This window comes from Dermochelys coriacea, chromosome 5 (assembly GCF_009764565.3).
Source record: "Dermochelys coriacea isolate rDerCor1 chromosome 5, rDerCor1.pri.v4, whole genome shotgun sequence".
Classification (NCBI taxonomy): domain Eukaryota; kingdom Metazoa; phylum Chordata; order Testudines; family Dermochelyidae; genus Dermochelys; species Dermochelys coriacea.
Window position 1 is genome coordinate 34,026,759 of NC_050072.1, and position 16,179 is coordinate 34,042,937.

The 16,179-nt window shown below is 38.6% G+C and overlaps 1 protein-coding gene across 1 annotated transcript in view; it reads left to right on the forward strand.

Moving 5' to 3' along the window:
* Positions 1-16,179, forward strand: part of ITGA1 (integrin subunit alpha 1) — a 129,537-nt gene that overhangs the window by 103,338 nt on the left and 10,020 nt on the right. The window contains exons 21-28 of the mRNA XM_043514359.1: positions 1,123-1,203; positions 5,739-5,815; positions 6,585-6,674; positions 7,917-8,028; positions 10,801-10,914; positions 11,573-11,674; positions 12,309-12,413; positions 13,250-13,342. Of these exons, the coding sequence (XP_043370294.1) occupies positions 1,123-1,203; positions 5,739-5,815; positions 6,585-6,674; positions 7,917-8,028; positions 10,801-10,914; positions 11,573-11,674; positions 12,309-12,413; positions 13,250-13,342 (774 nt within the window). The remainder of the gene's footprint in view (positions 1-1,122; positions 1,204-5,738; positions 5,816-6,584; positions 6,675-7,916; positions 8,029-10,800; positions 10,915-11,572; positions 11,675-12,308; positions 12,414-13,249; positions 13,343-16,179) is intronic.

Genomic DNA, 16,179 nt, shown 5'->3' on the forward strand with positions numbered 1-16,179 from the left:
AGGAGTACTTGTGGCACCTTAGAGACTAACAAATTTATTAGAGCATAAGCTTTCGTGAGCTACAGCTCACTTCATCGGATGCATTTGGTGGAAAATACTTAATCACTTAAGATAAGCCATCACCCAGCAGCGGGGGGGGGGGAGGAGGAAAACCTTTCATGGTGACAAGCAAGGTAGGCTATACCTAGCCTATAATAGCCTACCTTGCTTGTCACCATGAAAGGTTTTCCTCCTTTCCCCCCCCCTGCTGCTGGTGATGGCTTATCTTAAGTGATCACTCTCCTTACAGTGTGTATGATAAACCCATTGTTTCACGTTCTCTGTGTGTGTATATCAATCTCCCCTCTGTATTTTCCACCAAATGCATCCAATGAAGTGAGCTGTAGCTCACGAAAGCTTATGCTCTAATAAATTTGTTAGTCTCTAAGGTGCCACAAGTACTCCTTTTCTTTTTGTCTTTATTTTGCTGTTCTCCCTCCTACTATACCTTAGAATCATGAACTCATCATTTCATGATCACTTTCACCCAAGCTGCCTTCCACTTTCAAATTCTTAGTAGTTTCTCCCTATTTTTCAAAATCAAATCTAGAACAGCCTTTCCCCTAGTAAGTTTCTTCATCTTCTGAAATAAAAAATTGTCTCCAATACATTCCAAGAACTCATTGGATACTCTGTGTCCTGCTGTGTTATTTTCCCAATAGATGTCTGAGTAGTTGAAGTCCCCCATCACTGAATGGTGACACTGTACTGCTCCCCATATTTGTAAAGATGCTTTGGGATGAGAAGAGAATTCTTTTGCATGTATGCATATTTTAAACTCAAGCCCTATGCATTTTGTGAAGTTCTCTGTACACTTTCACTGATAAACAATAATAATAATTCTGATATAACTTTATATAACAATATTATGATAAGATTTTACATACGTTATGAAACAAAAATGTAGAAATCATATCCATTAACAATTTGTATTTTAGATGATGATGATGGTGATGGAACGTAACTATTACAAAGAATATGTGATATACTTCTGGACTGTTTAATTTTTAATTAACACATTTTTTAAAATGTTTCACATAAAAGTGAAATCACTCTTGTAATGATGTGATTCTTTCTATCTAGGGTATACAGAAAGATAGCTGTGAATCCAATCATAATATTACCTGTAAAGTGGGATACCCTTTCCTAAAGTCTGGAGAAGAGGTAGGAAACTGTTAATGGAATATTTTTGGAGAGGGCAGCAGCCCTGTATGGCAGCTGTCCATCCTGAGCTTTGCTACATGTTCAGTTATGTATTTATGCACCAATTAAACTTCTAGATGTAAATAAATCTCAAATCTAAATCTCATATAACTCCATGTCAATGAAAAAAGAACTTCTCCCCCACAAAGAGAAAAGGAGTACTTGTGGCACCTTAGAGACTAACAAATTTATTAGAGCATAAGCTTTCGTGAGCTACAGCTCACTTCATCGGATGCATGAATATCTGAGGAACAGTGGGGGGTGGGGTGGGGTGGGGTGGAGAAATAACATGGGGAAATAGTTTTAATTTGTGTAATGACTCATCCATTCCCAGTCTCTATTCAAGCATAAATTAATTGTATCCAGTTTGCAAATTAATTCCAATTCAGCAGTCTCTCGTTGGAGTCTGTTTTTGAAGCTTTTTTGTTGAAGTATAGCCACTCTTAGGTCTGTGATCGAGTGACCAGAGAGATTGAAGTGTTCTCCAACTGGTTTTTGAATGTTATAATTCTTGACGTCTGATTTGTGTCCATTCATTCTTTTACGTAGAGACTGTCCGTTTGGCCAATGTACATGGCAGAGGGGCATTGCTGGCACATGATGGCATATATCACATTGGTAGATGCGCAGGTGAACGAGCCTCTGATAGTGTGGCTGATGTGATTAGGCCCTATGATGGTATCCCCTGAATAGATATGTGGACAGAGTTGGCAACGGGCTTTGTTGCAAGGATAGGTTCCTGGGTTAGTGGTTCTGTTGTGTGGTGTATGGTTGCTGGTGAGTATTTGCTTCAGATTGGGGGGCTGTCTGTAAGCAAGGACTGGTCTGTCTCCCAAGATCTGAGAGAGCGATAGCTCGTCCTTCAGGATAGGTTGTAGATCCTTGATGATGCGTTGGAGAGGTTTTAGTTGGGGGCTGAAGGTGATGGCTAGTGGCGTTCTGTTGTTTTCTTTGTTGGGCCTGTCCTGTAGTAGGTGACTTCTGGATACTCTTCTGGCTCTGTCAATCTGTTTCTTCACTTCAGCAGGTGGGTATTGTAGTTGTAGGAATGCATGATAGAGATCTTGTAGGTGTTTGTCTCTGTCTGAGGGGTTGGAGCAAATGTGGTATATCGTAGCGCTTGGCTGTAGACAATGGATCGAGTGGTATGATCTGGATGAAGCTAGAGGCATGTAGGTAGGAATAGCGGTCAGTAGGTTTCCGATATAGGGTGGTGTTTATGTGACCATCGCTTATTAGCACCGTAGTGTCCAGGAAGTGGATCTCTTGTGTGGACTGGTCCAGGCTGAGGTTGATGGTGGGATGGAAATTGTTGAAATCATGGTGGAATTCCTCAAGAGCTTCTTTTCCATGGGTCCAGATGATGAAGATGTCATCAATGTAGCTCAAGTAGAGTAGGGGCATTAGGGGACGAGAGCTGAGGAAGCGTTGTTCTAAGTCAGCCATAAAAATGTTGGCATACTGTGGGGCCATGCGGGTACCCATCGCAGTGCCGCTGATTTGAAGGTATACATTGTCACCAAATGTGAAATAGTTATGGGTCAGGACAAAGTCACAAAGTTCCTCCCCCACACACACACACCTCACTGTACCTCCCTAAAATACGACTCAAAGGGTCCCCTTTCTAATATAGGTCGAGATTTTTTCTCTATGGAAATAGCCATGTAAGATCCAGGAAATGCTATGATGTCCCCCCCCCCCCTGCACATTTAACTCTCAATTCTTCATGGAAGAAACCTAGCTTCTATAATGAATGGGGAGAGATAGGTATCTTAGAATGTGATTCACAAAAGCCATGTGTGAGAGAGGTGTGTCCTAAACCCCGTCCCTCTCACAGAGATAGTTGTCTCATTCCAGGATGCAGAGATGCACCAGGCTCTGCTAGTCAACCACAAACAGAAACCCCTCTCTTGGAATCAGGCAGTTTAGCCATCTAAGTTGGTTTTTGTGAGAATGAGTTAGGCATGTGCCTCACTACACACAAAATAGGAGGTTAAGATGACACCCACCTTATAACTTTTAGCTCAGTGGTTATGGCACTCGATTAAAGAGCAGAAGCACTGTGCCTTGGGTATCCCACCTTCCACGTGGATGCCTTAGCTAGCAGGTTACAGAGTCATTCTCTCTCTCTCTCTCTCCCTCTCTCTCTCTGTGTTTCTGGCCCTATGGCTCTTTAAGAATTTATCCACAATGAAACAACTTCAACAGATGAGACTAAAGGAGCCCCACATTGAAATATCCCCATCAGACAAAAGGGGGAGTCGAATCAGGGTCCCCCACATCCCAGGTGACCACTAAGCTAAAAGTTAAAACATTGCCACCACCAGCACCACCACCATCTTTTCCATTTTAAATGGGACCCAACATGATAATCAGCCTATGATTATCTACTGAATGGGGCCTCACATGTGAGATAGGCAGGCAAACCTCAAACTTTCCCCAGTCCAGATCGCTCTGGGGCTTACTCAAGAGATAGGTGTCTGGATTCTTCTAGTGAGGCAGCAGTGCACATGCCCAGAGAGAGCTTTTACCCTGGAAACGTAGGCACTGATTTTACATGCCTAAGGGTTCAGCAGGAGTTTTGTGAATCACAGTGGAGCCTGAACTAGAGATTTAGGCACCTAAATCTGGGATTTAATACCCTAGTACCTTGTGACTCCCCCCCTTGTGCTCTACACTTGCTCCAGGTCCCTACTAATTCTGTCCTGGTTCCTTGGAAGAGAGGCATCAATGCTAGAGATGGTATTCAAGAGGGTTCTCCAGCACAGAGTGGTTTATAATGTCTACATCAATGATGTAGCCTGTTGCTCTGTTTGAGGTGTGGAAAACTATATTCATATAAAATCTCAACTTCTTTTAGACTTTCGATGGGTGACCTGGCTGAATTTATAAAATATAACTTAGCTAGTTCGGGGGTGGCCAACCTGTGGCTCCGGAGCCACATGCGGCTCTTCAGAAGTTAATATGCGGCTCCTTGTATAGGCACCGACTCTGAGAAAATTTCCTATAACCTCAACATTTTGCATAAGAAACATGCCTAGAGACCTGGAAGTAAAATGTTTAAATAATTGTAACCTATTTCTTTACATTTTAGGAATAAATTTCTGATAGCCCAGATGTATTCTTTGGTGATTAAATCTAATGTCCAAATGCAGCACTTTAAATTTGGACTTCAGTGTTTGTAAAATAGCTTAAAATAAGGACAATCAATTGCATTTAAATTGCTCTAGGATAAAATATTTTATTCCTTTTATTTTGGGGTACACCAAATCTTGTGCAGATATAATAAATTACCTTAGAGTCTCTCTCACACACCAACATACATACTTTTCCAATTCCAGTCTTTGAGCAGTAGCAACTAGATAAACTGTTCTTTCCATGTAGACAAATCAGGGCAAATCCCACTTATTATTCCCATTCACAGCTTCTTAAGAGTCTTCTCATTTTACTTTCCAACTGTAATTGTCAGTTTGTCTGTGGCTAAAGTCCTTCAATTCCCACTCAGTCTGAAAACCTAGATGTTTCATACCCTCATTTGCGTTCAGATATTAATTCATCTAATTGGCTGATAAACAATCCCAGTAAATTCCTGTTCTAGGCCCCTTCCTGGCTTCCTTATATGCTCAAATTGCCCATACAATATACTAAAGCTGTGCACACATTTAAACCAATGGAGAAATAAAGAGCTTGAATTTAAACTCCTTTAAATTAACGAACTGCAAGATGGTTATATCACATAATTACCAAATGCTACATTTTAATTAAACAAAAGCAAAACTGCTATGGTGTAATCTGTCTAGTGATGCTGAGAGGTGCATGTTTAGAACAGAGTTTCCAAAGCCTTCCAAGAGACCATGTTATGCTATATTGGCCTTAATTATAGTCATTAGTAAATTGTTGTAAAATCCAGGATTATTTATTTGTTTAGATTTCTTAAATACATTTTAAAAATGCCTATTCAACACTCTAGGCACCTTTGCCATGTATTAAAAATGCCATCACATTAGTACGAACAAATGCAAACCCAGCAGCCTCTTCTAAATGAGGAAGGGAGACAGCCCATACCAGCTATACTACCAAGGCTTTATACAGATCCCTCCCCAAAGGCCTGATAGCTGTTGTACCAAGCTCTCGGGATCAACAGATGTGGAATTCTTAAATCAAGGAAATTAAATTTACAAATTGGAATTTAAATATGTAATTTTATTTTAATTACCTTTTATACACACATTATATATTCAATTTTATTCTGAGCCACCAGTTTTGAAAAATTGGCCCTGCAGTGTAAAAACCTGATTGCTATTGGATTTCCTTTTCATTTTGGGCAAAATCCTGAAGTCCTACTTGTTCAGTTAGATGGACTAAAAACTGAGTATGGACTCCAAGATTTTTGACTAGGAATTCAGCCAGTTTTCATCTGAATACATTTTAATGTTTAGCTGAGTATTACTCTCCTTTTCTTAGTATCTTTTTAAAATGTGTATTTTCTCCCCCAGATTTCTTTCAGAATAGTATTCCAATTCAACGCTTCTTATCTTCTGGAAAATGCTACTGTTCAGGTGTATGTAACAAGGTTAGTTACCAAAATTGCTTTTATATCTCAAACTTTCCTTTTAGTTACTGTATAGCTTGTGTTCCAGCTGGTATGACAGAGCTGGGGGGTTTTGGCGGGGGGGTTGGTTCAAAAGAGAATATTGAACGTCTGGAATGGCCAGCTTTAGAGATGTACAGAACTATTGGTTTGTTTGAGGCTATCAAATGATGTGGATTAAATAAATGGACATTCATTTATAGAGGCCAATGAGACAAGTGACTCAGATTTTCTAGCCTCAACTACTGAAGACATCTGTTCTGATCACAAAATTACCATACATTGTAACACAATTTGCAGTCTCTGCCAAGGAGAGAGACCTAGGCCTCAAATAGCAATAGTGTTGCAGCAAGTCAAGATTGAGGTGCCTTGCCATAGCTGCATGGGTAAATTGGACTGCACCTGCCTGTAATATATGCTGTCACAGGAAATTACAGGGACTGTGTGATGGAGATGGCCCCTACTTGATATAATGTAGCTATTTTCCATCTACAGCAGTTTGTATTCTCATTTCTACAAGGGTGTAATTTTGACTTTGGCCTAATGCAGTATGTACCTTTTACTTACTGGAAAGAGGCATTTCAATTTATTTTTAAAAGACCATAATTAACTTGAAGTGGCCAGTGGGCTTTTTTATATCCACAGTTGCAGATATTTCAGTCTCACAGAGCCCTCCCCACCAACTATACGTACTGTGTACTGAGGAATATCATAATCTGACCAGAGTGGTGTGGTGTGTGTTCTGTTCTAGTGACAGTGAAGAACCACTTGAGACCCTGACTGACAATGGAGGAGACATTAGAATCCCAGTAAAATATGAAATGGGATTAATATTTTTAAGGTATTAATGTTTTTCTGTATTTAATTTTCTAGTATGGGATAGAGCAGACATTTAAAGAGACTATTGTGTGGTTTTGCTGTTAGCTTGTACTTGATAGTGTACACAAAAGACCAACACTGGTCTTGAGAATAAAAAGCAAAGGGTTTATTGAAATGGACCAGTCACTGTCCATAGCAGGCTGCAGCCACTTTTTATTTATCAGCTCACGAAAGCTTATGCTCAAATAAATTTGTTAGTCTCTAAGGTGCCACAAGTACTCCTTTTCTTTTTGCGAATACAGACTAACACGGCTGCTACTCTGAAACCTGTGATTTATAGGATGACTAGTGCAATAGCAGGTTTCTCTGACTCTCATACTTTGTTCATTCAGAGGTGTGTCACATGCATTAGAAAGCACAGCTTTCCCCTCCTAGTGAAAACTAGTATTTTGTATTGGCCCTCTGTTGTATTTTTTTTTAAGGTTTCATAAATTAGCCTTAATTTCCAGATTCTCAACAGCCTTTTATCAGTTCAAATATACATTTTTAATTCAAGGATTCTGCCATAGTAAAGATATATTCTTTGTTCTCATGAACAGTTGAAATTCAGTTGAATTCCATCCTTAGAAATATGTGTACAGGGTATGCCTACATATATCAATATGGGATGTGCTGTGTATATATTTGTATATGTAAATGATTAGGCTAAATTCATTCCAACTGGGATTTTCAAAGCATCTGAAGGCAGTTAAGTGCCTAACTCCCATTTGTGCTTCTGAAAATTTCCCACTCTTTGTGTTACTTTGTTGACTTAAATCATCCCTAATAAATGGGTGTCAAATCTAGCTTTGAATACAAGTCCTACCCATATGGAATAGAGCTAAATTTGGCCCATCTGTTTTTATCCACCTTTTCTCTTTTCTGTTTGTTTACTAGGATTCTGCCTATTTCACTTGGCACTAGGGTTGGAGTGACGTACTGCTCAATGTGAGAAAGGCAGTGTAGAGTCAGGCCTTGAATCCATCTTTCTTTTATGACTGATTTGTTCTGATATAGTTTTAACCAAACAAGGGATTTGTAATGTACATAACATTTAAAAAGACACAAACACTTCTTAGAAAACCAATGACTTGTGCATTAATGGAAATAGTAGCACACTGTAATAAAACTAGCCCTGAAGGATTAACTTAAAGTAACAAAAAGTTCTCTATAATTAACTTAGGGTGCATGATTATAAAGGTTTTGTTATTTTTTTAACCCACAGTCATTTGAAAGATCCTAAAGAACCCCATATTATAATTGCTGCAAATGATACAGTTCCTGCTGTTATTAATACAATTGAAAACATTGGGGATGAAGTTAACATAAACTATAAGGTAAGAAACAGGAACTACAATGACACTGTAAAGGGACTAGTTCATGTTCTTGAACTTGGTTGAAAGCACTTATGTCCTTTGCTAACCTATTACCTAAGAGTCACATTTGCAACATATTAAACCTCCTACTGCAGCATTTTGTGTTTTTTGCTTTCAAAATATTATATATCAGCGGTATTCAAATGTGATTTGTGGGCCTTGGAGCCATTCCAGATGGTCAATGGGAAAGCATGTGCCATTGAAACTAGAAGCTTCCCTTAATTCATTACAGTTTGTACTTATTTTTAAAAATTGATATTTCCAGAAACCAGCTAGCTTTGAAGAAAGGAAGTACCATGCTCTAGGACTTTGCATTTCTAATTAAATGAAGATGGCAAAGTAGAATACTTGGGCTGGAAGAGACATTTAGTGGGTTATAAATCCCTCACATTGTAGCAGGACTGATTTTAGTTATCTCTAAAACATCCCTGTTTCCCAGTTTTAAATCTAGCATTGAATATTAGTCCTATCCGTATGAAAAGTCTGAATCAGCAACTTTCTGTCTGTAGTAGATGGGCCTTGGGAAAGGACTAACTCTTTCTATACAGTAATTACAAAGGTGAAATTGTTATCCCTCTGTTATATTATATCCCACCTATGTCATTGTTACCCACCCACACTTTTTAAACATTAAAGTTTAGATACAGTATTCTCCAATCTTTGGGTTAATGTTAAAATTAAGAGATTGTTTGAGGTGGGATTATCTGATTTCTAAACCCTACCTGACTGAATAAAGGCAGGAGCTGAGGGACTGCAAAGCACGTAGTCAGAGATCTGATAGACAGTGTCCCTGCTATTAGCTTGGGACCCTGCCTGTAAGTGATAGTCCTCCTCCCCATCCCTTGCTGCAGAGTGCCAATTCAGAAGGAGCTGAAATTTGTGTGTGAGAGAGAGAGAAGCCACTGTGATCTCAGAAACAAGTCAGACTGAGTTGAGCTAGGGAAGGAGGGGAGCTGCAAGAAAACTGTTGCTTTAGAGCTGTTCTAAGAGTCTTTGGGGAAGAACTTTCTTTTGAGCCAGCCAGTACTGCTGTCATAAGCCATTTCCTTTTCCCAACAATGGCTCCTCTACTGCTTCCCAAGTTAGAGCATTGTTTTGGACTTGAACACAGAGCTAAAAATAGAAAGAAAAGCCCCTAGGAACTCATGTAATACAAGTCCTAAAGGGAAAGCAGATGTGCTATACAAGGGAATGGCAAGAAATGTAGAATATGTCAAAATAGAAACATGGATTGAATCCTGTCTTCTATCTTTCTGTCTGCATCCACCTATTTATTCATCAGGTACACAGTAAACTGCATTTGCTAATTCTGGAGAACAATTAATACCTGTCTGCTGCTTGAATAAAATTAATGGAGCTCACATCATGCTCCCTTTCACCATTGGCTGACTGCATAGTTATGAAGGGTTAAGTTTAGATGCGAGAGCAACAAGGATGATGTTATGGTGGACATGTGCTATAGGCTACCAGATCAGAAGGATGAGGTAGACAAGGCTTTCTTCGGACAACTAACTGAAGTTTCCAGATCACAGGCCCTGCTTCTAATGGGGGACTTCAATCACCCTGGACTATAAGATGGATAGAAAGCTGGCTAGATCATTGGGCTCAACGAGTAGTGATCAATGGCTCCATGTCTAGTTGACAGCCGGTACCAAGCGGAGTGCCCCAAGGGTCGGTCCTGGGGCTGGTTTTGTTCAATATCTTCATTAATGATCTGGAGGATGATGTGGATTGCACCCTTAGCAAGTTTGCAGATGACACTAAACTGGGAGGATTGGTAGTACGCTGGATAGGGATAGGATACAGAGGGACCTAGACAAATTAGAGGATTGGGCAAAAAAAATCTGATGAGGTTCAACAAGGACAAGTGCAGAGTCCTGCACTTAGGAAGGAAGAATCCCATGCTCTGATACAGGCTGGGGACCAACTGGCTAAGCAGCATTTCTGCAGAAAAAGACTTGGGGATTACAGTGGACGAGAGGCTGGATATTAGTCAGCAGTGTGCCCTTTTTGCCAAGAAGGCCAACGGCAAATTGGGCTGTATTAATAGGAGTATTGCCAACAGATTGAGGGAAGTGATTATTCCCCTCTATTCGGCACTAGTGAGGTCACACCTGGAATATTGTGTCCAGTTTTGGTCCCCCTACTACAGAAGGGATGTGCACAAATTGGAGAGAGTCCAGCAGAGGGCAACGAAAATGGTTAGGGGGCAGGGCAACATGACTTACGAGGAGAGGCTGAGGGAACTGGGGTTATTTAGTCTGCAGAAGAGAAAAATGATGGGGAATTTGGTAGCAGCCTTCAACTACCTGATTCCAAAGAAGATGGAGCTAGGCTGTTCTCAGTGGTGGCAGATCATAGAACAAGAAGCAATGGTCTCAAGTTGCAGTGGGGGAGGTCTAAGTTGGATATTAGGAGACACTTCACTATTTCACTGGGAGGGTGAAATAAACCCAATCACTAGAATGGGTTACCTAGGGAGGTGGTGGAATCTCGATCCTTAGAGGTTTTAAGGCCTGGCTTGACAAAGCCCTGGCTGGAGTGATTTAGTTGGTGTTGATCCTGCTTTGAGCAGGGGATTGGACTAGATGACCTCCTGAGGTCTCTTCCAACCCTAATATTCTATGATTCTATGAAGGGAGGGGGAGAAAAAAACCACAGTCAAACACCAATAAGATAAGGAAGGTCCTAACTAGAAAACAGGAAATACAGAGTTGTTCTTGTTTCTTGTAGATTGAAAAAGGTGAACACTTTCCAGTGCCACAACTCACTCTGCAGATTTCATTCCCCAACTTGACTTCGTCCAAAAACCCCATTCTCTACCTAAGTGGATTGTCATCTTCAGATGTAAGTTATGACTATAAACATGAATGCACCTTCATTTTATTTTAAAGTTTAAATGTTTTTCTTCCATTTTTTTTGTGTTTGGTGTCAGAAAATGAAAGACGCAATTTGATTACATATGGGCACTTAAATTTAGCTTTGATTGCAGTCTATATGATAACCTGGATTTGGAATAAGATGTAAACCTTCTTGAAGAATTTCTAGAAATGTAGCCATTCACAAAATAATGCCTGCCTAGTTTTGGTGTTTGAACAATAATTTGAAGATATCAAGATTAATTTCATTTATTGTCAAGCGCGTGGCTTAGTGGTTAGGGCACTGAAAAGCTTCATCCTGCTTTTCACTGAAGCATGTAGCTACATGCACACTACCTACCACTTCCAATGGTGTGCAGATTAGATGTAACCTAAATTACCTCATAAAACTGTCATATTTATAATGAGAAAGATAATAAAAAGAATATGCTTCAATAGATATGTCACCTTCATTTTGCTCTTCTATGCTCTGGTTATTAACAAATGTATAGAAATGGGTATACTATAAAATGATCTTGTTGTTACAGTTGCTAAATCTTAGGATACTGACCTATTTCTGGAGCTTTTTAATGTTATTATTTTGGACCTTCGGGCAGTAAAAGAGATATTGGTATTTTTTCTAACAGAATGCAGTCTGCCAAACCAGTCACCCTATAGATCCATTCAAGATCAATTCTGGGACGCTGTTTGTGGCAAAAATAAAAGAACCTACAAAAGATACAAGTATGGTAAGCCTGTCTAAAATGTGTACATTCATTGCAGTATTTACCTGGAATGTTTTGAGTTGAATATTTCTAATAAATACTGTTAAGACATTCCTCCATATAATTTCATCTTAAATATTTTAATAGCTGAAAGCGTTACCTTTAAAGGTAACATGCTATATTTTATTATTAGCTCTTGCTGCAAAAACTGCACATGAAGCTGAACTACACATCCTTGGGCCAGATCTTCGACTTGTGTAAATCAATGTAGCTCTGTTGACGTCAGTGGAACTATGCCTATTTACATCAGTGTAAATCTTTTATCCTCGTCCTTCTCGTCTAATGAAATAAATATTAAGTAATATTTTAAAGACCTGAACTTCCACTTCCTGGTAACTTTGTTTAGTAATTTCCAACTATGCAAAATACATACAAAATGCTAGCATTCTGATACGTTACATTTGTATTAAAAAGTAAGCTTGGTTATTTCTGTGTAATTTTTTTGTCTAGCCAAGCCCCGGTAATCAATATTCTTTTAGTGTTAATAACACATACAACTAACCTATAGCAAATTACAAATCACTAGTATATACATAGGATGCTTTATTCTAGAGAGTCATTTTAAAATGTTTAATTACTAATTCCTGTCCATAAACAGGACTGTGATACATACAACTGTGCATCTATTAATTGTACTCTGGCCCCATCTGATATAACTCAAGTGAACATTTCTTTAAGATTATGGAAACCTACCTTTATAAAAGTAAGTAAGCCTTCTCCACATTCAGTATAACTATGGGTTTGAAACAATATTAAGCCAAATATAATGCTTAGACAGTTATTTTTTTTTAATCTTCAGTCTTCTAGTACTTGAAATTGTTTCCTTACTATTTTAAGAATTCCCTTGAAATTAACCTACATATATTCTGTTACTGAGGTACTCAGAACATCATAATTAAAAATGCATTTTCACCAGAGCTGTATAGAAAAGAACTATTACCAACCTGTGATGTGATGCCTCTGTGTATATGACCCAAAATAGCATTCAGATTTTAGCTAATATTTCACATTGCAAACTCATATTTCAGCAATTCAGTTTTTCAAGACTCCATTTCCCTTTAAATAGCTAAGCTTTGCTTTGTTTTTTGGAGATATATTAGGCTCCACTCCTGCAAACACTTATGTATGCATTTAACTTGATACTCATTAGTTATACCTACATGCTTAAGATATTCATGTGTGCAATTTTTGCAGGATCAGGACTTTAAATATGTCAGTCTTAATTTCATATTTTTTGTTTCTTTCCCATAATTTTAACTATACTTGGGGTTCAATCCTACAAGTTCTGAGAGTGCTTGGCATATTGCAGGATCAGACCATAGGTCCATGTGTATTATTTCTGTCTTCACTGTTGTTTGAAACTTTAGCATCATGTACAGAATTAATGTGCTGTCCCACTATGCCTCTCTGTGATTTTTCTATTCCGTTTTGCTCTCCTACCATCTCACAACCTGAACTTAATTCTATGCTGTTATTCATCTCTGAAATTTCAGTCTTAAAAATATTTAACATAAACAGTGGCATCTTGTTTTCTTCCAGGCAAGTATTCACAGTTTACATCTCATTGTAAGAGCATTACTTCAGAGTGAAAACTCATCACTGATTTTGAGAAGAGACAATCAAAAACGAGAGGTATGTGCGACCTTTGTCTCTGACACCCATTGTAGGATTTACCCTGTTAATGATATGTTTGATATGTTACCTGCCGCAGTGAACCACACTTCTCTGAGGAAGAGGTCTATAATTTATCTATTCAGAGTAAAAAAAATGTCAGAACTAACTTAAAATAATATTGAATGATAGAAAAACTATGCTATTTATCAATTTACATATGAAGTAGAAAATTATTCACCTAATGTGGAGCTAACCATTGCAGTAAATTAGTGCTTCCCCTGTCCATGTGGATATGAGACACACTTAAAATGAATCTTTTAAAAACATTAATAATTTAAAAAGCAGCTGTCCTAGGTAGTCTTGAAAAACAAATGTCCTTTAGAAACAATTCTGCTTATATGCAATATTTTCCTCTAATTGTTTCCTCCTCTTCATTACCAAGAGTATTTATATGAAAATAAGATTTTATTTCTTAAAGCTACATCTACCCTGACTGTGCAATCCTCATTTGCAATACCTCTTATGACCTAATCAACTCCTATTAAAGTACATTGCCTATTAATGGGAGCCAGTATAATCTCTGCTATCCTATTTTTTTGTTTGTAACTTTTATTTAACTCTTTAAAACATCTTAGAATACATTGCATAAAGCTATACAAAATAAATTTATTGTATTGTTTTTCTAGGGTAATTCCTTGTTTGTGTAATATGTATTAGATAACTACACTAGTAACTTAGGTAAAAAATCTTACTATATATTACAGTGCAGTGCCCCCAAGAATTTCTGAAAGAGTGACCTTCAGAATGAATTAGTTCTTGTACATAATACTTTGGGAACTACAAACTAATTACATGCCAGTGATGAGCCATAAGCTTTTTCTTTATTTTACTACATACATTCCTTTTAAAACACAGATTAAAATTTAGATCATAAACTAAAATGAAGTTTGGCTTCTCTTGAGGATAAACTGAGCTACCTCTATAGTGTGATATGAATCAGAAATGCCTTGTTTTAATTATAAAAAGTTATTGAAATTAAATGTTTAGTTTACAAATTTTAAGGCCTTGCTGCACAAGAGTTGCATTGTTTTAACTTAAATTAGTTTTTAAACAAATTTAAGATTAAAATGATGAAAGGCCCTGTATGGACACTCTTATCTCAGATCAGCTTAAACCAATTACAAATAAAACTGAAAAAACAAAATAAGTCTGGTTTAGAATGAAAAGATTTTCTACACAGCCTTTTATATTGATTTAACTAAATTGGTTTAAAATCACAAATTTAGTTAAACCACTGCAACTTTTTCATGAAGCTAAGCCCTTAACATGCTCCTCTGAATCATGGAGCAGGTACTGTAGACACTCCATAGTATGCAGTCTTTCCACATGCATTTTCTGTACTCCTGAATGAACACACATCTCTTTTTTAGGAGCTTAACACAAACTTAAATAAACATTTCTCAGTATTACTGAAAATCCTTTCTGAGAATCACAACCATATGATAAACAGAGAAATTTTATGCCAGAATTATAAAGAAATGTTATGCTAGAATTTTTGTGACATCACTCGCTCAGGGTTGGTTGGTAGGAGAGCACTGCCTAGTAGTTAGGTTAGTTGGGGGGGTTATTGGCAGGCGAGCCCTGGCCCTCCCACTCCACTGGGCTCCAACCCAGGGCCTTTTGAGGGCTATCCATGTTCTGACAGCTGGGGAGGCTTAAGGCAGCCCTTCCTGGGCCACTTCCTATCACCTCCCTGCAATTGTCCCAAGGTCGCTATCTGGGGTAAGGCAGAGTGAGGACAACTGCCTCCTCCTGGCCAGCTCAGTCCAAGGCTTTCCCCTGTTGGGATAGTTCAAACAAAAATTAAGGGGATCAATACAGTCCAGAGTTCATATGAGAGGGCAATGCTTCTCTCTCAGTATGTCTCTGCAGCAGGCCCTCCCTTCCCCCAGGGAGGGGCCTTTGGGCAGTTGTTCTGGGAGAAATACTGCCTTTCCCTCAGCTGATCTCCCTGGAGCTCCTAGTAGCAGGTCTGCTCTTCTCCCTGGTCTTCCCCCAAATGAGCTGCTCTCCTGCCTTTTAGTTCCTTCTCCAGTTGGTACATTTGCTACAGGTGTGGCAGGGTGGAGCTGGCTGAGCCCAGAATAATTCCTTAATTCCTGGTTGCTCAGTCTGGGGTTTGTGCACCCCATCACACTTCAGAAAATATAGTTTATTAGACTACTGCAGTCACTTAGTAGCAGAATTGTGATAAATGAAACAGTGACTGATAATTAGAAGGTACTCTGCAATGTTCTTGTAGCCATGTTGGTCCCAGGATTTGAAAGGGACAAGGTAGGTGAGGTAATGTCTTTAATAGAACCAATTTCTGTTGGTGAAAGGGACACGCTTTCAAGCTTCTCACAACTCTTCCTCAGGTCTGGAGGAAGAAACAAGAGTGTCTGAGCTAAATACAAGGTGGAACAGATTGTTAAGCATAAGGGATTCACACATGCTGTAGGAGACCACTTAAATGAAGTGAGCAATTAAGGGTTAGCAAGCAGTAGGTTGTGTTACAAATTGTTGTAAGGGCCATAAAAACAGTGTCTCTATTAAATCTGTTTTTTATTGTCCAGCAGAGTTGCAAAGTTAAGTTCCAAGGCTCATTTTTTGATGGTGTTGGGCAGGTTTCCTTTGAGGACAAGGACTGAGAGGTCAGATACACAATGATCATTTTGAGAAAAGTGTTCACCCAGAAATGATAGTGTATTTCTGCCTTTTATCATTTTTCTATGTGAGTTCACTTCTGAAACATTTCAGAGTGTAGCAGTTATCTGGTTTCACCTATGTAATTGTTGCTGGGGCATTTGATGCAC